Source organism: Oryzias latipes, chromosome 17 (assembly GCF_053564925.1).
Source record: "Oryzias latipes strain Hd-rR chromosome 17, Olatipes_Hd-rR_3.1".
Classification (NCBI taxonomy): domain Eukaryota; kingdom Metazoa; phylum Chordata; class Actinopteri; order Beloniformes; family Adrianichthyidae; genus Oryzias; species Oryzias latipes.
The window spans coordinates 3,587,051-3,610,024 of record NC_136253.1 but is presented as its reverse complement, the minus strand read 5'-3'; the positions used below and the strand labels follow the sequence as shown (position 1 = coordinate 3,610,024).

General features: G+C 41.8%; 1 protein-coding gene across 9 annotated transcripts in view; it reads right to left on the bottom strand.

Moving 5' to 3' along the window:
• LOC105356097 (contactin-associated protein-like 4) overlaps positions 1 to 22,974 on the bottom strand; it is a 258,282-nt gene that overhangs the window by 154,451 nt on the left and 80,857 nt on the right. For all 9 annotated transcript variants that reach the window (XR_013650452.1, XM_078934174.1, XM_078934178.1 and 6 more), the window contains 3 exons: positions 21,112 to 21,283; positions 14,969 to 15,075; positions 7,977 to 8,096 (listed from right to left, as the gene is read on the bottom strand). Coding sequence is in view for 8 of the 9 variants with exons in the window: in XM_078934174.1 (XP_078790300.1) it covers positions 7,977 to 8,096; positions 14,969 to 15,075; positions 21,112 to 21,283 (399 nt within the window). In the remaining variant the exon portion in view is untranslated. The remainder of the gene's footprint in view (positions 1 to 7,976; positions 8,097 to 14,968; positions 15,076 to 21,111; positions 21,284 to 22,974) is intronic.

Sequence of the window (22,974 nt, the reverse complement as noted above, 5' to 3'; positions counted from 1 at the left end):
CACTTTTTGTTAGTTAAATAAACCCACTTGCCCTGAACCCGTTTGCCTCCCGTCTTTGCGCCTGGGTCCTACCTGCTCTCGAGCCTCCCCCCCACACGACATCTATACATCCAATGAAATTAAACTACAAATCAACAAACACAACTGATAACAAATGTCTCTAAAAAATGATGTGTATATTTGCAGAACCTTAAAAACACCAAACAAATAACAAATGCTTCCCAATTAAAGCACAAAAAATGGAACACAAAATGTAAAACCCAAGTTAGAAATTGCAATTTGAAAAAGATACTTTTTTCAGCAGCTTTTCAAAATCAATCACCAATTCTACTCTTCTGTGGATGAAACAAAGTACTCCAGAACAATGAAGCCATTTCTCTAAGTCTCTCTCACCTTCAGTTTTAAACAAGGTCTGTGAAAATCCACCATACATTGGTCACATGAACTCAGAGACCTGCTAAAAGTGCACAATTGTAAAAGCTCTTTTATATAGACAACTGTTTGTTTGCTTAGAGCTCTAAATATAAAAAAAATGCTTTTCTATCACCTAGACACAGATGGAGAACCATATCAACTGGATTAATAACAGGGTGGCATGTTTAGACAACATGAAGCTGTCCATCACATTTTTGACCTAAACATGTAAACACATCCTTGGCTCTGCGGTTAGGAAATGGTATTTGGGAATCTCTTTATACCAGGAGCCAGCCTGGCCATTGGAACATCGCCACAGTGCCCATCCAGACTGGGACAGCAACGGGGTCCACTTCAGAGCCGTGAGCTGCTGTGTTTAACTCCAGCTGTCCCAGCAAGGGAGACAACTGCAGCAACATCCACTGACCAAGCTGACAAGCCCTGGCAGAAAAGATCCCCACAAGAAAAACACTGGCTAAGGCAGGCTGGTCAAAAAAAAAATAGTTTTGCCATTGTCTTGCAGCTCGCAGATCAAGTGGTTTAGTTTTCCAGTAATGTCAGTCAAGAATGCAAGTTCAGATTCACAATGTTCATATTCACCATATTCAACAGACATCTCCTCCAATAGCACCTTAAAAATCCTGTGCTGTTTTGCTTTGCAGCTGAGGTTGTTTACGATTTTCAGAATAAGAGTCATTATATGTCCAGAGCCAATCACTTCTGCACATAAGGCCTGCTGGTGAATGACGCAACAGTAATGCAGACATTTTGGAAAGTCTGGGTCAGCTTTACAGTGAGTGATGAAACCTGTTTGTCTATTGATCATAGCAGGAGTCCCATCTGCAGTCACTGCTACCAGCTTTTCTAATTGTACCTTTTTCTGCACAAAAACTCCTTCACCGTGTTATACATTTCAACTCCTCTTGTAGTTGTCTGTTAGGGCAGATGTGTCAGGAGTTCTTCTCTTGTGGAAACCAAAAGCTATGCTGTACTGTTGCCGTCCACAGACTCATCACACTGGACGTTAACCACCTGCACTTTGCAAGATCCCGGTCCAGCTAATTGGCCAAGTTATCAGACATAGCTGACACTCATCTAGACATTGTAGTGGAAATTGAATGAGTTCTATTGTTCTCATCCTTAGGGACAGTGATAGCAATTATCATCATTGCTTGAATTTTTTTCATGCTATATGCAAAAGTCTTTGTCCCTTAAGGCAACAGATTACAGCCCCCCCCCCCCCCCCCCCCCCCCCCCCAGGCTGCTGTCGTATTAACAATAGCTTGGAGCTCCAGAATGGACAAGAAAAAACGACGAGAATGGCTCGAGCAGGGCGTTGCTCACGGGGCGGTCGCTCGTGCCGTGCGGTCGCACGTGCTCGGGCCCGCTAAATGCTACTTGTAGCTTTAATTATTATTATTATTATTCTACCGGAAGAGTCGCCTTTTTGAGGCCTTTAACATACCCCAAAACTCACCAAATTTGGCACACACATCAGGAGTCGCGAAAAATTTCGTATTTTATAGGAGATTGGCATGGGCGCACAAAAACGGCTCGATAGCGCCACCTACAGTGACTTTTGTCCCGACGCCCCGCATACGCTTTAACGTACAAGCTTGATTTTTACAGGGCATGTTCTTCAGATGGAGACTTACAAAAAAGTCTGAAAGGACCCACCTGTCACTCGCACAGGAAGTCTGATATATTGAGGTCAATATGTCATTTTTGCTTCATTTTGGACATTTGCAGGCCTCGCTCTAGAACGAACTCCTCCTAGAGATTTTGGAGTAATGACTTCAAACTTTGGTTGTGTAAACTAGACACATGTCCGATGTTAAATTGCGAAGCTTTTAAGTTTTTATGGATGTTTGTGACCATGGCGGCGCGTCAAAATTGGAGGTCGTTTCGAAAACACGCCATGAAAAGAAAAATGGCCATTACTCAGCCATGCAAAATCCAATCTGATCCAAAATTGATATGCATGATTGTAGTCTGACTCTGAACACATCTGCAGTGAAAAAATCTGGAAAAAGTGTAGCGCCACCTGCTGGCAAGAGGAAATGACATGTTTTACTTGGAGCATCACTACTCCGAGTAGGATGAGCCGACACACCTGAAAATGACGTCCACCTGTTGAAAAGCCATTGAAGTTTACTCTGACAAAAAACCATAACTTTCAATGCGGGGGTGTGGTCGTGACAGAGCGGCAAAGTTGGGCATCTCGCTATGCACACAAAAGTTGCTCTCACGTGCACATTCCTTGTCCAATCTCACTGAAATTCAATGGATATGATGAAGCTTCTATTCTGAACCCATGGATATGACAATCTTGGACGAGCTCTATAGCGCCACCTAGTTATTGCATGGGGCACATTCTGCCCTGTATTTTCTCTTTGCTTTGTCCGATGTGCATGAAATTAAAACTGGAGATACTCAGAAGGGTCTTCTCTCATCATGTAAAGTTTCATGGGTGTACACCTGACGGTGCCTGCGTAACAGGAAGTGGTCGATTATGTGCACCCAAATAATAGAAATTTATTATAAATCAGCCGTTTGTCTCAGGAAGCTGAGATTTCAGAATTAGATGCCTTTAATAACCTCCAGCTTTGATATGTAACACTATAGGGTCTACGAGAAACTTCATCACTTGATTTTTTTAATGAAATTTTGGACTGAACAAAGATTTTTAGCATAAATTATGTTTAGGTTATCAGCACCAAGAATTCAACTTTCATAGGCATTTATGTGCTACTGCTTCCTAAAAAAATTCAGAATTATTGAAGTTACAGGTGAACTTTTATTCAACATTTCATCCAAAAAGGTCCGAAAACGTCTTTTTAGGCAAAACTGCAAACACCTATTTTTTTGCATAACTTATCTTTCAAATATCAGCACAAAAAAATTAAAAACGGTAGGGATCTGTGTTTGCTGCCTTCCATATTTTTTTCAGACTTAAAAGTGTAACAGATGATTTATAAAAAATCCTTTTTCATCCAAAAACCTGTGTTAAATCTGTCTAGACTCCAAACAAACATTTTTTTATGGTAACTTATGTTTCAACAATCGACACCAATTTTCACAGACCTATAGCTAAACATGTCCCATAGCTACCTGAATATTTTCATAGATATAAAATGAACTGGTCATTCTAACATCTGGCATTCTAACATCTAACATCTTACATGTCAAAGCCTCTCTCAGCCTGGCTCTGCTGAAGGAGTCGTGTTACAACCCCGCCCCCTCCTGCTGGGACCCCTGCTATGTAAATTAGCAAGCAGTGAACAGAGAGATGAGAAGTAAGAATGGCCATTACTCAGGCATGCATAATCCAAAGACAGCCAGTTAAACACTGAAAGACATATTTTTTCGGTATGTCTTTCATACATCTTTAGTATTAAAAACTCTCCAAGATGAATGTGCCTGACTCCACCTGCAGGTGGATCACAGACTTCCTGACGGACAGACAGCAGTATGTGAGGCTGGGGAAGCTCGTCTCAGATACTCGGTCCACAAGCACCGGATCCCCCCAGGGCTGTGTCCTTTCACCCCTGTTACTCTCCCTGTACACAAACAGCTGCACAGCTGGTCACCTGTCTGTCAAACTCCTGAAGTTTGCTGACGACACCACACTCATCGGCCTCATCTCTGACGGAGATGAGTCGGCCTACAGGAGTGAAATAGCCAGGCTGGTGTCATAGTGCAGCGCTAACAACCTGGAGCTTAATGCTCTGAAGACAGTGGAGATGACAGTGGACTTCAGGAAGGCCCCAGCCCCCCTCCCCCCTGTCATCCTCTGTGACTCCCCGGTGACCTCTGTGGAGTCCTTCTGCTTCCTGGGAACCATCATCAGCCAGGACCTCAAGTGGGAGCAGAACATCAGCTCCATCACTAAGAAGGTCCAGCAGAGGATGTACTTCCTGAGGCAGCTGAAGAAGTTTCACCTCCCTGAAAAGATGCTGGTAGACTTTTACACCGCCATCATCGAATCCACCCTCACGTCCTCCATCACAGTCTGGTTCGCTGCGGCCACGGCCAGAGACAAGGCCAAGCTGCAACGCGTCATCCACTCAGCAGAGAAGGTGATCGGCTGCCACCTCCCGTCTCTCCAGGAGCTGCACATCTCCAGGACCTGGAGGCGGGCAGCCAGGATTGTAGCCAACCCCTCTCATCCAGGACATAATCTCTTTCGGCCCCTCCCTTCTGGCAAGAGGCTCCGGTCCATCAGGACCAGGACCTCGCGCCACAAGAACAGCTTCTTCCCCACTGCAGCCAGCCTGCTGAACAGAACCCCAACTCCCCCAGGTGACCCCCCCTCCCCCCCCCGCCCACCAAAGGACTGTCGGTGCCACTTACAGGCCCCACCATCCCAGCCCATCTGTGCTCCCACTTTAATTCACCTTACTCTACTGTATATAGTGTGTTGTTGTTGTTAACTTAATTTTTAACTTATTCTTAATTGCACTATACACCAAGTCAAATTCCTCGTTTTGTAAAGTGCGCTCTACTGAACCTGGCAATAAAACTTTTTCTGATTTCTGATTCTATTAATCATTGTTTTTTATTCATTCAAAATGCAATTAAATCAATATTTTATCTTTTTTCTTTTCCTTTTTCTTTTTTTTATCTCTTATATCCTTTTTTATAATCAATGTTTGAACTTCTTTTCCTTTCTATTGTCATGGTTTCAGTTTGTTGTCTTTTTTTTCGCTTTAGTTCTTGTTCTGTCTTGTTTGGTTCTGTTTCCTGTTTTATTTTGAAAGGTTTCCTGTCTTGTCATGTTTCTTGAGTTTTACTTCCTTTGGTCCCCATCTGCCCTAATCGTGTTCACCTGTGTCTTGTCTGCCCTGTCTGTATATAAGTCTTGTCTCTGCCTTCCTCCTGTGCTGGTCCATTAACTTCTGCTCATGTTGATCACGTCTTCTTGTCTGGCGTCCATGTCCCTTGCCATGCCACAGTAAGTTTTTGTTTTTAGTTTTGTCATCCTGCTCTGCAGCGCTTTTTGTTAGTTAAATAAACCCACTTGCCCTGAACCCGTTTGCCTCCCGTCTCTGCGCCTGGGTCCTACCTGCTCTCGAGCCTCCCCCCCACACGACATCTATACATCCAATGAAATTAAACTACAAATCAACAAACACAACTGATAACAAATGTCTCTAAAAAATGATGTGTATATTTGCAGAACCTTAAAAACACCAAACAAATAACAAATGCTTCCCAATTAAAGCACAAAAAATGGAACACAAAATGTAAAACCCAAGTTAGAAATTGCAATTTGAAAAAGATACTTTTTTCAGCAGCTTTTCAAAATCAATCACCAATTCTACTCTTCTGTGGATGAAACAAAGAACTCCAGAACAATGAAGCCATTTCTCTAAGTCTCTCTCACCTTCAGTTTTAAACAAGGTCTGTGAAAATCCACCATACATTGGTCACATGAACTCAGAGACCTGCTAAAAGTGCACAATTGTAAAAGCTCTTTTATATAGACAACTGTTTGTTTGCTTAGAGCTCTAAATATAAAAAAAATGCTTTTCTATCACCTAGACACAGATGGAGAACCATAACAACTGGATTAATAACAGGGTGGCATGTTTAGACAACATGAAGCTGTCCATCACATTTTTGACCTAAACATGTAAACACATCCTTGGCTCTGCGGTTAGGAAATGGTATTTGGGAATCTCTTTATACCAGAAGCCAGCCTGGCCATTGGAACATCGCCACAGTGCCCATCCAGACTGGGACAGCAACGGGGTCCACTTCAGAGCCGTGAGCTGCTGTGTTTAACTCCAGCTGTCCCAGCAAGGTAGACAACTGCAGCAACATCCACTGACCAAGCTGACAAGCCCTGGCAGAAAAGATCCCCACAAGAAAAACACTGGCTCAGGCAGGCTGGTCAAAAAAAAATAGTTTTGCCATTGTCTTGCAGCTCGCAGATCAAGTGGTTTAGTTTTCCAGTAATGTCAGTCAAGAATGCAAGTTCAGATTCACAATGTTCATATTCACCATATTCAACAGACATCTCCTCCAATAGCACCTTAAAAATCCTGTGCTGTTTAGCTTTGCAGCTGAGGTTGTTTACGATTTTCAGAATAAGAGTCATTATATGTCCAGAGCCAATCACTTCTGCACATAAGGCCTGCTGGTGAATGACGCAGCAGTAATGCAGACATTTTGGAAAGTCTGGGTCAGCTTTACAGTGAGTGATGAAACCTGTTTGTCTATTGATCATAGCAGGAGTCCCATCTGCAGTCACTGCTACCAGCTTTTCTAATTGTACCTTTTTCTGCACAAAAACTCCTTCACCGTGTTATACATTTCAACTCCTCTTGTAGTTGTCTGTTAGGGCAGATGTGTCAGGAGTTCTTCTCTTGTGGAAACCAAAAGCTATGCTGTACTGTTGCCGTCCACAGACTCATCACACTGGACGTTAACCACCTGCACTTTGCAAGATCCCGGTCCAGCTAATTGGCCAAGTTATCAGACATAGCTGACACTCATCTAGACATTGTAGTGGAAATTGAATGAGTTCTATTGTTTTCATCCTTAGGGACAGTGATAGCAATTATCATCATTGCTTGAATTTTTTTCATGCTATATGCAAAAGTCTTTGTCCCTTAAGGCAACAGATTACAGCCCCCCCCCCCCCCCCCCCCCCCCCCCCCCCCCCCCCCAGGCTGCTGTCGTATTAACAATAGCTTGGAGCTCCAGAATGGACAAGAAAAAACGACGAAAATGGCTCGAGCAGGGCGTTGCTCACGGGGCGGTCGCTCGTGCCATGCGGCCGCACGTGCTCGGGCCCGCTAAATGCTACTTGTAGCTTTAATTAGTTTCTTTTTACTAAGCTGCATTGTGTTGGTTTTTCTGACTGAACTTCTACAAATCAAGACTTTTACGTCAAACATTAGCTCCTTTTCTGCCTTTGTAACACTAACATTCTGAAGTGGGCCAACTCTGTTTTTATGAACATGTCTACAGATTTCACAAAGGATGAAGTGTTTCAGATGCCAAACAATTTATAACTCCAGTATTTCTGTTTTTTTTTTACAAGTCTGTGTGTTTCTTTGGATTGAGAAAATCATCACTTTACAATAAAATTAGTTGATTAGTTGAAGTATGATTTCACTTTAATGTTGTTAATCAAGTGAACGAAAGAAAAGGCTGAGTAATAACCCCAAACTCCTCATGCTGTAGTCTAACCCCATATAGGGAACATGAGACACATCTTTATAGAATAAAAGCTTTAGAGTTTACCATCCTCACATCCTTACAAACATTTTATTTTTATTTTTGACAGAATATCAAAAGAGACCCAAACAAATCTGGTTACTGTTGTTCATAGGAGATCAGAACTAATAGCCAGTAAGTGGTTGAAACAAATGTGGAGAGAAAACAACTATCAGCATCATCATGATGAAAGAAAGAGACAGCTTTGCTAAAAAGGAGGCTGAGCGGTAAAGTGGATCGGAATGTGATGATTGAAGCTTCATCATCTGCAATTATGTTAATTTCATCCATGCAGAACCCTGAATGATGAGAATGGGGGAGCGTGTCTGTGTCACCTGTCATGTTGCAGTAGACCAGCTGTGGTTTGATCATCCCGCTGCCATCCACATCGATGTAAAAATACCCAGACGTGTTGCCGTTGTGTTTGTATGCTTCACAGGACCGCTCGTACACGGCTGGTGGAACAAAGATGAGATTGGCATCAGCAACTCACATGCAGAAAGTGATGGAGATCACATTGATAAGGAATATAAGCGCTGCCTTTGAGATCCATTCTGATGAGAATGGTGTTTTGGATGTTTTTAAAATGTTCTTGTGGTATTTTTCTCATGATGGAGGACAGTGAAAAAGAAAATTAAGCTCAAAGTTGCATTTCTGACTATTTCTTTATTCAAATTGTTGTGAATCAGAAGCAGATGAAAAAAAAGTTGTTTGAAAAAGCCTGTAGCTGTGATGTAGAAGCTACAATCGGCAGACCACCAGCTTTATGCTCTGCTCCATTCTGATGCATCCACTTGCAGACAAATAGATCCATGAACGTCTTTGTTTTCCTAGTCTGAGCATCTGGATCTTAACTGTATGGCTGGATAGCTCCAATATTGCTCGCCATTTTTGTTGAACCGATTATGTTAAGCTAGGGTTGTGCGGGCTAAGCTAGGGAGAGCAATAATTTGATGATGGGATGTGGAGTTACGCTTACTCCTTGCCATATTTGTCTAACACCTTGTCTGTTACCGAGGCTCAGAACACAAACATGCTAAGTGAATACATTTTTAACAATTTTAAAAATAAGTCATATTTTTCTTTTTTTTTGCATTAATTTAGTCTTAGTTTTCCAGATTTATGAATTTATGCCAGGGGAGCTCCTGAAACAGGAAAATAAACTGGTGCGTTTATCTGCTGACATTGCACTAAATGACAGGCCTGTGTGATCTGTAAATCTTCCAGAGCAGAATATTGGTGAAAAGTTTTATATTCTGTTAGCTTTGTTCATTATTATAATAGATTTAAAGCACATATTCTTTCATGCTGCAATCTAGCCACAGGGGTTGCAAGCCAGTTGCCTCTGTGCCGGTCCCAAGCCCGGATAAATAGAGAGGGTTGCGTCAGGAAGGGCATCCGGCGTAAAAATTGCCAAAATAACCATGCGAATCATCCACAACACTTTAGACATACCGGATCGGTCGAGGCCCGGGTTAACAACGACCGCCACCGATGCTGTTAACCTACAGGGTGTCGGTGGAAATTTGACTACTGTTGGTCGAAGAAAGAGGGGAGGCAGAAGGGCCCGTGGCCAGAGAGAGAAGGGAAAAGGCAGGAACATAGGTTTGAGAATAGGGACTCTTAACGTTGGCACAATGACAGGGAAAGGCAGAGAGCTGGCAGACATGATGGAGAGAAGGAAGGTAGATGTACTGTGTGTGCAGGAGACAAGGTGGAAGGGCAGCAAGGCACGTAGTATTGGAGGAGGATACAAACTGTTCTATCATGGTGTTGATAGGAAGAGAAACGGGGTAGGAGTGATTCTGAAGGGGGAGTTTGTAAACAGTGTTCTAGAGGTGAAAAGAGTCTCAGACAGGATGATGAGCTTAAAGTTAGAAATCGAAGGGGTGATGGTGAATGTAGTCAGTGGGTATGCGCCACAGGTTGGCTGTGAGTTAGAAGTGAAGGAGAGATTCTGGAGTGAGTTGGATGAGGTCATACAGAGTCTCCCCAGAGGAGAGAGAGTTGTTATTGGAGCAGACTTTAATGGGCATGTTGGTGAGGGCAATAGAGGTGATGAGGAGGTGATGGGCAGGTTTGGTGTGAAGGAAAGGAATCTGGAGGGACAGATGGTGGTGGACTTTGCGAAGAGGATGGAAATGGCTGTAGTCAACACTTACTTCCAGAAGAGAGAGGAACATAGAATGACATACAAAAGTGGAGGTAGGAGTACTCAGGTGGACTACATCCTATGTAGACGAGGTCATTTGAGAGAGGTTATTGACTGCAAAGTGGTGGTAGGAGAGAGTGTAGCCAGACAGCACCGCATGGTGGTGTGTAAGATGACTCTGGAGGTCAGGAAGAAGAAGAGAGGGAAAACAGAAAAGAAGACCAAGTGGTGGAAGCTACAGAATGAAGAAACTTGTGAGGAATTTAGGCAGAAGTTGAGACAGGGTCTGGGTGGTCAGGATGAGCTTCCAGATGACTGGGAAACTACAGCAGAAATTATCAGGGAAACAGGTAGGAAGGTGCTAGGTGTGTCATCTGGAAAGAGGAAAGACGGTAAAGAGACTTGGTGGTGGAATGAGGAAGTACAGGAATGCGTCCAGAGGAAGAGGTTGGCTAAAAAGAAGTGGGATGTAGAAAGGACTGAGGAAGGTAGACAGGAGTACAAGGAAGCGCAGCGTAGAGTGAAGAGAGAGGTGGCAAAGGCCAAACAGAAAGCTTACGATGAGCTATATGACAGGTTAGACACAAAGGAAGGAGAGAAGGACTTGTACAGGCTAGCCAGACAGAGAGACAGAGATGGGAAGGACGTGCAACAGATAAGGGTGATTAAGGACAGAGATGGAAAGGTGCTAGCAACCCAAGAGAGTGTACAGAAAAGATGGAAGGAGTATTTTGAGGAGCTGATGAACGAGGAAAATGACAGGGAAAGAAGGGAGGAAGATGTGGTTGTTGTGGAGCAGGAAGTAGCAGAGATTGGAAAGGATGAGGTTAGGAAGGCTCTGAAAAGGATGAAGAGCGGAAAGGCCGTTGGTCCTGATGACCTACCTGTGGAGGTATGGAAGTGCTTAGGAGAGACAGCAGTGGAATTTCTAACGAGTTTGTTCAATAGGATTGTAGAGAGTGAGAAGATGCTTGAGGAATGGAGGAGAAGCGTTCTGGTTCCGATCTTTAAGAACAAGGGTGACACGCAGAACTGCAGCAACTATAGAGGAATAAAGTTGATGAGCCACACAATGAAGCTGTGGGAAAGAGTAGTGGAAGCCAGGCTTAGGAAGAAGGTGGAGATTTGTGAGCAGCAGTATGGTTTCATGCCCCGTAAGAGCACCACTGATGCCATTTTTGCTTTGAGAATGTTGATGGAAAAGTACAGAGAAGGTCAGAAGGAGCTGCATTGTGTGTTCGTAGATTTAGAGAAGGCGTATGACAGGGTGCCGAGGGAGGAGCTGTGGTACTGTACGAGGTCGTCTGGAGTGGCAGAGAAGTATGTCAGAGTAGTTCAGGACATGTATGAGAGAAGTATGACGGTGGTGAGATGTGCTGTAGGTCAGACAGAGGAGTTCAAGGTGGAGGTGGGACTACACCAAGGATCAGCTTTGAGTCCTTTTTTGTTTGCTATGCTGATGGACAGGCTGACAGACGAGGTAAGACAGGAATCTCCCTGGACAATGATGTTTGCGGATGACATTGTAATTTGCAGTGAGAGTAGAGAGCAGGTGGAGGAACAGCTAGAGAGGTGGAGGTTTGCTCTGGAAAGAAGAGGCATGAAGGTCAGTCGTAGTAAGACAGAATACATGTGTCTGAACGAGAGGGATCAAGGTAGAAGCGTTAGGTTACAGGGGGCTGAGGTGAAGAAGGTGCAGGAGTTTAAGTACTTGGGGTCAACAGTTCAGTGTGATGGGGAGTGTGGAAAAGAGGTGAAGAGGCGAGTGCAGGCAGGTTGGAGCGGGTGGAGGAAAGTGTCAGGAGTGTTGTGTGACAGAAGAGTGCCAGCAAGACTCAAAGGAAAGGTGTACAAGACAGTGGTGAGACCAGCTCTGCTCTATGGGTTAGAGACGGTAGCAGTGAGACAGAGACAAGAGGCTGAGATGGAGGTAGCGGAGATGAAGATGTTGAGGTTCTCCTTAGGAGTGACCAGGTTAGACAGGATAAGGAACGAGTACATCAGAGGGACGGCTCATGTTGCCTGTGTTAGCGACAAAGTCAGAGAAGCCAGACTGAGATGGTTTGGACATGTTCAGAGGAGGGATAGTGGATATATTGGTAGAAGGATGTTGGAGATGGAGCTGCCTGGCAGGAGGGCAAGAGGACGGCCAAAGAGGAGATACATGGATGTCTTAACAGAGGACATGAAGTTGGCTAATGTTAGGGTAGAAGATGTCCATGATAGAGTGAGGTGGAAAAGGATGATTCGCTGTGGCGACCCCTGATGGGAAAAGCCGAAAGAGAAAGAAGAAGATTCTTTCATGCTGCAAAATAATGTTTTAAGTTTCTGTGCAGAGATGTTTACATTCTGACAGTGATGTTCTGTTTATATAGATTGTCAACAATAGTAATTAGGGAAAAGATTGATAGTAGACTTCATGCAAAAGCAAAAGAAACTGCATTTTTCACTTTTGATGTTAATTATTCGTTTGAGTAAATTCTCTTCAGCAGGTCATCCAGTGTTGCACTTTTGCACTTCTACTCAGAAAGAAATGCACCAGAATGGTTGAGAACGCAGAATCCTGGTGGCACAGAACCGATACAAAGTCCGTGTCAGCTCCAGGCACAGACATACTTGATTGGATAGAACCTAGACCAATCAGCATGAACCGTCTGGTCTCTGATTGGCTGTTTAGTGGCACATTTGCAACACTGAAAGTTGTAAACGCAAAATCAAAGATAGGGAAAAGGCGAGATAAAAGAGAAGGCATCTGAAAACATTTGTGTCGCAAAGAAAAACATGTATTTTATGAACAAAGAAAAGATTTTGAAAGCAAACATTTAACATATTCATTTTCTACTTAAAATGTTTTTTTTTTAAACTGAATATTCTGTTTGCAATTTAGGACATTTTAATTTCAAAACTATGACTTGTTCTCAATGTGGAGGAACAGATATCACTTCATACGCAGAAACAATGTTTTAAAAAAAATTTCTTTGGCTAAAAACAGCATAATCCTAATAAAAAGATCGATGGGAACGCTTTGAAATAGATCAAAAGATGATCAGAGTGGAACTTTAATATTGGAGCTGAATCGATCCCATGTCAGAGAGGTAATCCAGCAGTAAAGGAGGATGTGAAAGTAGACCAACAAACCTCAAAGTCTTCTCTCTGTTTTCTTGAGACAATGAGTCAAACTGATACATGTAAGGTTACACTCTGCCCACCTGTTTTTCATCTCACGCCAACCTTCAAAGGTCCATCATCCATCATTTTTCAGACAAACAAAAACTCTCCTCTTCCTAACCGCACTGAATGTACAGCTCTCTCAGGAGAATTTGCATTTCATATTTGCTGAGACACAAAGCAAAAAATCAGACAGCAGCCGGACTCCAGGGAGCAGCGCTGTTTTTTTTTCTTACAGCTCTGACTGTTGTAAGACTGTCTTTGCTGGCACATCTCTGCAGCTTTGAAATGACATGCCGGGCCGGCCAGTATCTCTGGATGAGCAACCTGAGGCATCTAGGGGCTGGTTGGCTCCCGATTTTAAAAGAAGGGACCAGAATGTTTGTTTCAACTGTTTGGGATTTTCAAAGGCTCATGGGAGTTTGTACATCTGGTCAACATGTATTTTGGGGGATTTTAGAAAGACAATCAATCATGTCCCCCTCCTGTTGCTAGGAGCCATTTGATCCCTGTGCGAACAGAGCAGGAGTCTGGTTTGCACAGCTGAAAGGAAGTCAGACTCTGATGAGAGCTGCACTTCAACACTGTTACCTTTTTCACAGACTCCGTTCTGAACCTTTACAGACAGAATTTCCTCCAGAGGATAATAGACATACACAAATGCATGTTTGATGAGTTTGTGTTTCACAAGGAGCCTGAAAATATCAGGTTTCTGGGTGCTGATGTAGGAAGTGCCTGCTCGTCTTCATCTACATCAGAGAGATCCAACTCTGGTCACTCTGGTCATCCTGCCTGTTTTCCAGTTGCGTTCTGCTGATCAGCTGACTAAGGCGTGTCCTCATTCTCAATAACTAAACACAACTGATCCAGGTAATCAGCAGCAAGAAGCACATGGAGAGCTGAAAAACAGGCAGGGTGGTGTATATTCAGAACCAGGATTGCGCCGTTCTGATTTAAATGTTGCTCCTAAAATAAAAAGCTATACAAGATGTGACTCGTAAAAGAATGTGCCAAAGAACTCCATTTACTTCTTACATTTTTACGTTTTTCTTTTATCTTCATGTTATGTATGCAAATATATCCGTGATAAATAATGCGTGTGGAAATTTTTTTAACATTGTGAGAAAAAACTCTCAATAGTTTTGTGATAAAATGAAGATTTATTTAGATGATTAGGTCAAATAAAGAGAGAAACAGTTTTCAGCATTAAAATAAACAAATAACTCATTTTATTAACAGTAATTATTAGCCAGAGATTTTTGATTGTTTATTATTATTATTTTGGTATTTTTATGTCTTTTATGACTGCTTGTTGTTTTAACCTATGACCATGCATGTCTTTTATGTAAACAGCTTGTATTTTGAGGTTTACGCCTCAATAACAGCATAGTCAAATATTAAGAGACCACTCAAGTATCCTTTTAAAATATATCAAAGGGGGATCAGAGTTGGAGTTTAAGGAGCGAATAGCTTTCACTTTAGCTACAATTAGCTTGAAAAAGTTGACACTTTTCAACTTAGGACAGTGGAACCGAAAAAAGCCAAATAAAAAGTAGAAAGGTAGCTGGAAAAAGGAATCCTGAGGTATGGTAGGAGTAAAAATCACATTAAAGTTTTTATATTGATCAATAAAATATAAAAATAATACCAGTAATTGAAATAATATGCAACCAAAGTATCACTTATTTAAAAAAAATTAAAGCTGTTGCCTCAAATATCCCCAACTAAATCTTAAAGTAGGTCTTTAAATGTGGTTTTATGCTAATAAATAATGCTATAAAAAGCTAAATATTAAGCAGCAGAATGAAGAAATGCAAAATCAAATGAGCTGGGACAGGAGAGGCAAGACCAAAAAGAGGGAAAAATTTACAGAGAAATTTACGGTTGACATGAACAGTGTGATGCTGCTTGAGTGTGTGTGATGGTGCTAGAGTGTGTGTGATGGTGCTAGAGTGTGTGTGATGGTGCTAGAGTGTGTGTGTCGATGCTTGAGTGTGTGTGACTCACAGCTGTGGCAGGTGGCGCCGCTGTAGCCGGTGTCAGAGCAGTTACAGTGAAAGATGGTCCAGGACTGAGAGCAGCGGCCGCCGTGCTCGCAGCGGCTCGGAGAACATCTGAGACACACAGAAGAGAAAGCCTTCATTTCTTCCTTTGAAGAATTTCAATTAAACGCATGAGACATGTTTTAAAGTAAAGAATTAAACAACAGGAAATTTCTTACATGTGCACAAAGTAACAAACAGAACTTTTTTATTTGGGGTACAAATGCTGTTTTCCCGGCATTTTGATCGTGCTGTATTTTAAAAAGAGTACAGATGGAGCTACAGTAATGGCATATCACTAACTTCTGCCTGACTACAGCTATTCTTAAATCCTTTCAAGTGTCAATTTCAGACTGCTCCATCTTTAACCTCTTGACACCTGAATTTATTTCCAGCTATAAAGAAATTCACTCATGTTTTTGTTGTCAAGTAGCTGCTATGTGATGGTAATTTTAGAGCCAAAGTGGCTTGATGCATATTTGCATCAATAAGCATCAAGGGGTTAACTAAATGCTTTGAAACTGCTTTAAAAACAGTTAAAGAAAAATAATCTGGGAGCAAATAAAAGCAACAAAACAATAAAATGAGTAAACAGATTAAAAAAAAAGATCTAATAAGAAAGTAAATAATGGGAGAAAAACAAAAAAAGACACCAAATGAACTTGTAATAAAAATAAATATCTCTCTCCCAGTAATTATTAATTCAGATATGCAAAGTGTCAAAGTTTTTTCTGAAAACTTCAAGCATTTAGATGAAAGCTTTTTTCAGCACCTAAAGACAAATAAGGCACAGATCCCAAGATACTACCAGGAGTTGGCTTTGAGCTCATGAGGGCTCCTGCCCATTGTAGTGCAGCAGACAAGTGAAAAAATACTTCACTTAGGTATGCAAGCATGAAATTTTCCATATATGTGCTAAAATATCCAGTCTTTTCAAAAATACCGCTGGCCACACAGATTTCCAAGATGGCGGCCAAAAAATTCAAGATGGCCTCCAGAATTTTGGGTTTTTCTGAAATACCATCAAAACTATTGACTTTACACCCTATATATAAGTCAAACATGACTATAAATGTGGGTATTGCAGACATTTTGGTACCATTTTTATGGCTGTAGCTATTATGGTTCTCCAGATATGATATGTCAGCATTTTCACAAAATCGCGACAGAGCACGCTTGACTACAAAGCGACAACTTTTACAAAGATGTGAAAGATCATATATAACATTAAATTAATTTTGTTGTTGAAAAACTTAACAGGTCCTTCTGTTTTCACATTTATCATTGAATTATGACAGTAAAAATGTATTAGAGTGTTGTCAACACACAACCAGGGCACACTGGTGGCATCACTGCTGTGCAACTCAGCATGGGGTTTAATGCCCGCTAATCTTGCTAGCTAACGCTGTAGTAATAGAAAATCTTTTCTAGTGTAGCTTTAGTGTAGTGTAGTTTAGCGTCCCAAATGCTTTCTAACAGTCCCATGTCAATTAGCTAACAATACTAACATGTAGTTTCATAGCTTGTAGATAGAGTTAGAAAGCCGCACCTGAATTGACAGGATGTGCCAGCGCGGGAGAGCCGAGCCAAGGGTAAGGGGACTATACATGACCGGCCCATGTTCTCACCTGGAGGGTGTACAGATCGCACGGGAATTAAAGTGGCATTAAATGAACGATCGGGCTGGGTGTAGGGAGACTGAACCCAGTTGTATCCTATACAGGAATGTGTGTATATTTACATAAGGCGGTAAAAGGATAGCCCCTCGGCCTTATACAAAATTCAGCATGGCGGATTCAACGTCAACACCTGTGTTTCATGTAAGACAAACTGATTGGTCCAAGTGTTTTCTCTGCCAGACACAAAAACCGAATGAAAGTCTTACATTACCTCGCACCAATTATGCTATTGAAGATGACGGTTACACCATGCTTGGGACGAACATCCCACTCTTCCATGATATCAATCAGATGCCACTGGCTCTTGATCCAGCAAGACTCAATGAAGGCGACGGCATTGCTGCTACTTTGAAGAGGAACAATGCAAAGTACCATGTTAGCTGTCGGTTGCTCTTCAACAACACCAAGCTGGAAAGAGCAAGGAAGCGGCGATCTGACTGTGGGAGTGAGTTGGAAGATATTCCCGTGAAGCACTGACGCACAACTCATGACAGGCAAACATGTATATTGTGTGACAAAGTAGCTCCTGTCTCTGACTTGAGACAGGTAATGACCATGAACATAAACGACAAACTCCAGAAGTGTTCTGAAACACTCAGTGATGGGAAGCTTCTGGCAAAACTCAGTGGTGGAGACGCTATTGCACAGGAGCTAAAGTATCACAGAGTTTGTCTCACAGGTCTTTACAACAAGGAAAAGTCCTACTTGAAAAAAATTGAGAAAAACACTCATGTCTCTCAATCAGAGTCTGATGTCTATCCAATTGTACTATCAGAGCTCGTGGCATACATAGTTGAAAGTATTCTAGGTTCTGAAGGGCCAGTGAAATTTAATTTGGCACATATCTGCCAATTGTATGAACAGCGTCTTAGGCAACTTGGTGTGCAGTCACCCAGTGTCAATTCTACTAGACTAAAGGACACGCTTTTGTCCGAAATCACCTGAACTCGAAGCTCACAAAGATGAAAGAGGCATCATACAGGCATGTCATTCTTTCATGCTTTCACAGGTTGTGATACTGTGTCTGCGTTCCGTGGCAAGGGCAAAGTAACTGCTTGGCAGACATGGAATATCTACCCAGAAGTATCACCTGTATTCTCAAAGCTCAGTCAATACCCTGTTTGTGTGAATGATGGTGACCTGCAAGTCTTGGAGAAGTTTGTCATACTGATGTATGACAGGTCTAGCTCTGCTGAATCTGTAGATGATGCCAGGCTTGAATTGTTTGCCCGAAAACAAAGGTCGTATGAAGCCATCCCTCCCACCAGTGCAGCTTTGGTCCAACACACAAGGCGTGCTGCATACCAAGCTGGTTGTGTGTGGGGCCAGGCAACCCAGTGCCAGCTAGTGACAGAGGACCCCTCAGAGTGGGGATGGAAGAAGGTTGGTTCAGAATGGCAGATCCTCTGGACAACCAAGGACCCGATCTTCAAGAGCTGCCAACAACTCGTGAAATGTGGCTGCACTGGGAAGGCTGGTTGTACTGGTCGATGCAAGTGCTACAATGCTTGCCTCCCATGCACAGCACTGTGCACATGTAAATGTGAATTGTGATTCTACAATCGTTGAGCATATAAAACATCTGTAGATGTGATTCGCTATTGTTTTCGAAGGATAGTCAACAGCTAGCATAACCTCTGCATGAACACAAATACAAAATTGATTTCAGGGCAATATACTAGCAAAATAACATGCTGTTGGTATGACAATTGATCAAATCATTCTTGTTTAGGCTAACTATCAATATCGTTTATTTTTATATCAGAAAATTACTACTTCTGGAGATGTAACGCACGTCGTTTGTCACACACGTCAATTTTAAAGAATATCAATAGACAGTATCTCGAGAACCAATAGAGCTACAGACCCGATTTATGCATCAAACTGTCCGCAATACCCAACTTTATATTCAAGTTTCACTCATTTATAGGGTCTAAAACCAATAGTTTTAATGATATTCCAAAAAAACAAAAACATCGGAACGCCATCTTGAATTTCATGGTCGCCATCTTGGATTTTTGCGTGGCCAGCGGTATTTTTGAAAAGAGTGGACTTTTTAGCATATATGTGGAAAATATCATGCTTGCATACCTAGGTGAAGTATTCTTATGAAATCTGCAGTTATCTGCTGCACTATTGGATATTAACAGGATGCCTTAACCACTCAGCTATCCTGGTTGAAAACCTCAAAGCCATCTCATGCAAAATGTCCAACCAAGGACAAACATTTTGGAATTTTCTTGCTGGTTAAATCCTCTGATTAACACAGCTGTTTCCATTCCGGTCTTGGGACTCTTGACCTTTATTCTTCTCTTAAAAGCAATTTGAAGATTGTTCAATTTTCACTGTAGAAAGATCCATCTCTTGGAAACACTGAACAGTCTTTTCTATCCCCATTTTAGCTCAAAACATTTTGTAAAAGTCATAAAGAACAAAAATCCTCCCAGTCACCGAGATCAGAAATGGAATTGAAAACTTTGGTAAATACCAGAGGGAATTTCTGTCTCAGATGAAATAAAGAAGGAAAACAAAACATAATAAAAAGCAAGATGGAAAAAAAGGTTTTTTGACCAATGTTACACTGGGAGCAGACTAAAGAGCAGTCTGACAGCAAATGGCTTCATCTGCAGAAGCCAGCCACGCCAATATTCCTACTTTACTCTGTGGCGCAGAGGCAGTGGGCTTTCTCACTTTAAATCAAGCTTTATCAACATAACACTTCACAATTCTTCTCGAGCCAAAAGACCAACTTTGACTGAAGCAGAGGTCCAACTGCCAAACCTGTCCAGAAACCTCACTTTTGGCTCCACTGAACCTTTAGGGAGAAAGAAAAATGATAATAGCAGACAAGGAGTTCAGGATTCCACAGTGGTGGCAGAATTAAGCAGAATCCTGACAAAAAAGGAGCAGGGAAGCACCCTGCAGCGCATCTTTCCATAGTTTTCCTGGAAGCGGCAGGAGAATGTGCTGTGTGAGATGGGGTGTTATGCTGGCGTTGAACTCCCTGTGGATTTCCACTCAATTTGTGTCGTTAATGGAGTGTTGGCTTTGGCTAATACTGTTCTTTGCTGTTTGTGGCAGCTCTAAAACACGAAAATACACACAGTGGCACATAAACTGTAATAACCTTCCCTGAATTATGACCACCGTATTGGAGCGGTGTCGTGGAGTCCATTTTCCACCTGACTTTACTGCACAATACATCCCCTGAGCTGAAATTCAATCAGCGGCATAACAGTGAGGGGCCACGCGGTGAATGTGTTTTTGCCTGTGCAGGAAAACTTGTTTTCCATAAAGAAAAAGTTTCTGTGCAGAAACTGTAGACTGCTAAAAACCACAGCAGGAGGGCAGACATGTTTCATTAAAATATTTCAGGCGGTTTCTCCTCATATGGATGTGCTGTTACTCCATTACTGTGATCTTCTCCATGCCTGCTTACAGTCTATGGCGGTGTCTGTGCGTGTTTTTGTATGACGGTGCTGCGCTCATGCATTCTCATTAATCTGGTGACATTCAAACTATAAAATGAACATTTTCTGATCAAATTTGAGGTGTTACCAAACTTTCTTTAAATAGAAATGTACTTTGGCAGGTCACAAACTTTGGGAAAAGTGACCTAGTGCTGCTCCATTCTGATGCATCAACTTACTGACTAATAGATCTGTGTACGTTTTGTTTTCCTCGTATGAGCTGGAATCTGGCTTAAAACTGTACAGCTGGATAACTCCAATATTGCTGGCCATTTTTGTACTGCTCATGTTAGGTTAAGGATGTGAGAGGGTCTCAGCTGGCAGGGGGGCGTGGAAACACAAGCATGATGTTAAATGAGAGCAGTCTTACTCCGCGCCAGCAGTCCTGCCCAAAACTCAGAGGCAAATTTCTGATGAACTCCTGTGCTCGGCAGAAACTATGTCCTAGAAAACAACAGTTTGTTTCTTTTAAATCTTGGCTAGCAATGGCATTATCATAATAAATGAAAGACCACTGGGAACTCTGAAAATAGACCAAAAGATGATGGGAGTGGGTCTTCAAGTAAAAGCTGTGACAGCAGCTTGTTTGTACATAGGAAGTGACTCAAACTTAACTTCTTTTGGAGACAAAAGCTGTTAAACAAGTGTTCAAGGAATAGAATGAAAACATTTTTGCTCACTTGCATCTAATTGTCTTACTGCAATAAAACCTTTGCACCCTTTACTGTTTAACTGTTTAACAGCTCCAGTGTTGAAATTCTTTCGACTCCTTAACCCGTTGAAACATTTAAAGATATCAGGATTGGATCAAATAAACAGTTTGTACATTATACGGTAGAACATTTTCTTAAAAACTAAAGTAATAACAAAAAGTTGTTGCAAACATTTGTCAACAACACAGTTTCAATCAGCTTCAACTTTCATTTTAATGTTTAAAAATCATAACATGTTCTCCTGACCTGTCAATGATTCCACACATGTCAATCTGCAGGTTGCTGTAATTTCCCAGCTGCCTTTGTTGCACCTTAATGAGGTCTAAGTCTTGGTTGTCCACAGTCAGTGATCGCATGCACCCCTGGAAGGCGTTAAAAGGGTTCCTGCACTCCTGACTGGCAGCGTTTGCAGGACAACCTGGAGGGAAAAGAAATCAGTGAACAGTCGGTACCAAAACAGAACCAAAAGAAGTTCATGGGAAACAAATCAGGGCAATATGTAACATCTGAAATGTATATGTGCACATGGCATATGTAATATGAACAATATGATAAAAATACTCCAATTATTATAGCCAACTCCAATTTGATTTCAGTTTCAGGTTGTTTTTTTTTAATATGTGAACTTTACATTTTTTTTCATTTATATATATAATTCAGAGCAGAATGTATATGTATATATATAAATATATGTATACAGGATATGTACACACACACACACTCAGTTTCATGACTTCTCCGGTTCATCACAAAAACTCTAGTTCAAGATGCTTTCATGAGACTTTTGCGTCCGAATGGGGTGTTGCGAGGGACGAGGGGAGCGGTGATGAAAAGCACACTGGCCCGTCGGCTTCCTTGCCGGCTGCTAACCAATATTTCACAGCTATTTCCACTGGTTCCTGAATCGCTACCAACCAAAGTTTCTAACCCTGAATGGAGAAGTGGCATCAGCTGATTCAGAAGTAGCCGGAAAATATCCTGAAATGCTCAGGAAGATAATCGTGGAGAATAATTATCATCCAGAGAAGGTGTTTAATATGGATGAAACCAGCCTCTTCTAGAAGAAGATGCCCTCTCTTTACTGATGGAGGAGGAAGCACAGGCTCCTGGTTGTAAGGCACAGAGTGACACTCCTAATGTGTGTTATAAAGTATGCCACAGTATAGTCTATTGCTCTGAATTAAAAAAAAAACCTCTCTATGTTGAGCAATGTTCCAATGTTCTTGAATAAATGTTCCAGAAAGGTTTTTTGATGAGTAAGGACCATTGATGGACATTCTTTGGCTGGGGAGGGGGTGCTTATCTGTATTCGCTGGTGTCTCTGTTCCCTAACCCTATGAATATGGAGGCAATACTGTATGTGTAGATTTTGAGGTGCTATGGTCCTAATTTTGTGTCTGTTTATTTTAGGTTTTGTGCATTTTCCTGGTGCAGGCAGCGCATAACTGTACGTAGTGAAAAAGCAGCCATTTTATAGGCTAATGATATTCTGATCTTGTAGATCATATGTGTCAAACTCAAGGCCCGGGGGCCAAACGTGGCCCTCCATGTCATTTTATGTGGCCCGCGAGAGGATACAAGTTTTTCATTTCTTAAAATAAAAAATAAAAACTGGTGTGTATTTATTCATATTTAGGGGGAATCTGACTTGAAATATCGGATTAGGCAACTAAACATTAGGACTTAAACACTGTCCATATAACCTAACCTGACAGAGTCAAATTTAAAAGGATTTATGCTAAAGGAACAAGCAAACATGTTTTCTATGCAACTGTAAATCTCACATTAAAAAGTTATAATAAATAAATAATGAGTTATTTAACATTCAGGAGTAGTTACATTTATTTTCCTTACATTTAGTTACATGTATAAGTTATATCTGGCCCTTTGAGGACAGCCACTATACTGATGAGGCCCTCAGTGAAAATGAGTTTGACACCCCCGTTGTAGGGAGCTGGATCTGCTACTATCAGTGGAAACAAATCGTGTTTTTTTTTTATATCTGTCACAGACGCTAGAAAAGGTGCTGAACTCCACCCGGTGACGTGAGTTTCTGTATGGATGGAAAGAAACAGTCTGCATGCGTTACACATGCATGAACAGTTGACT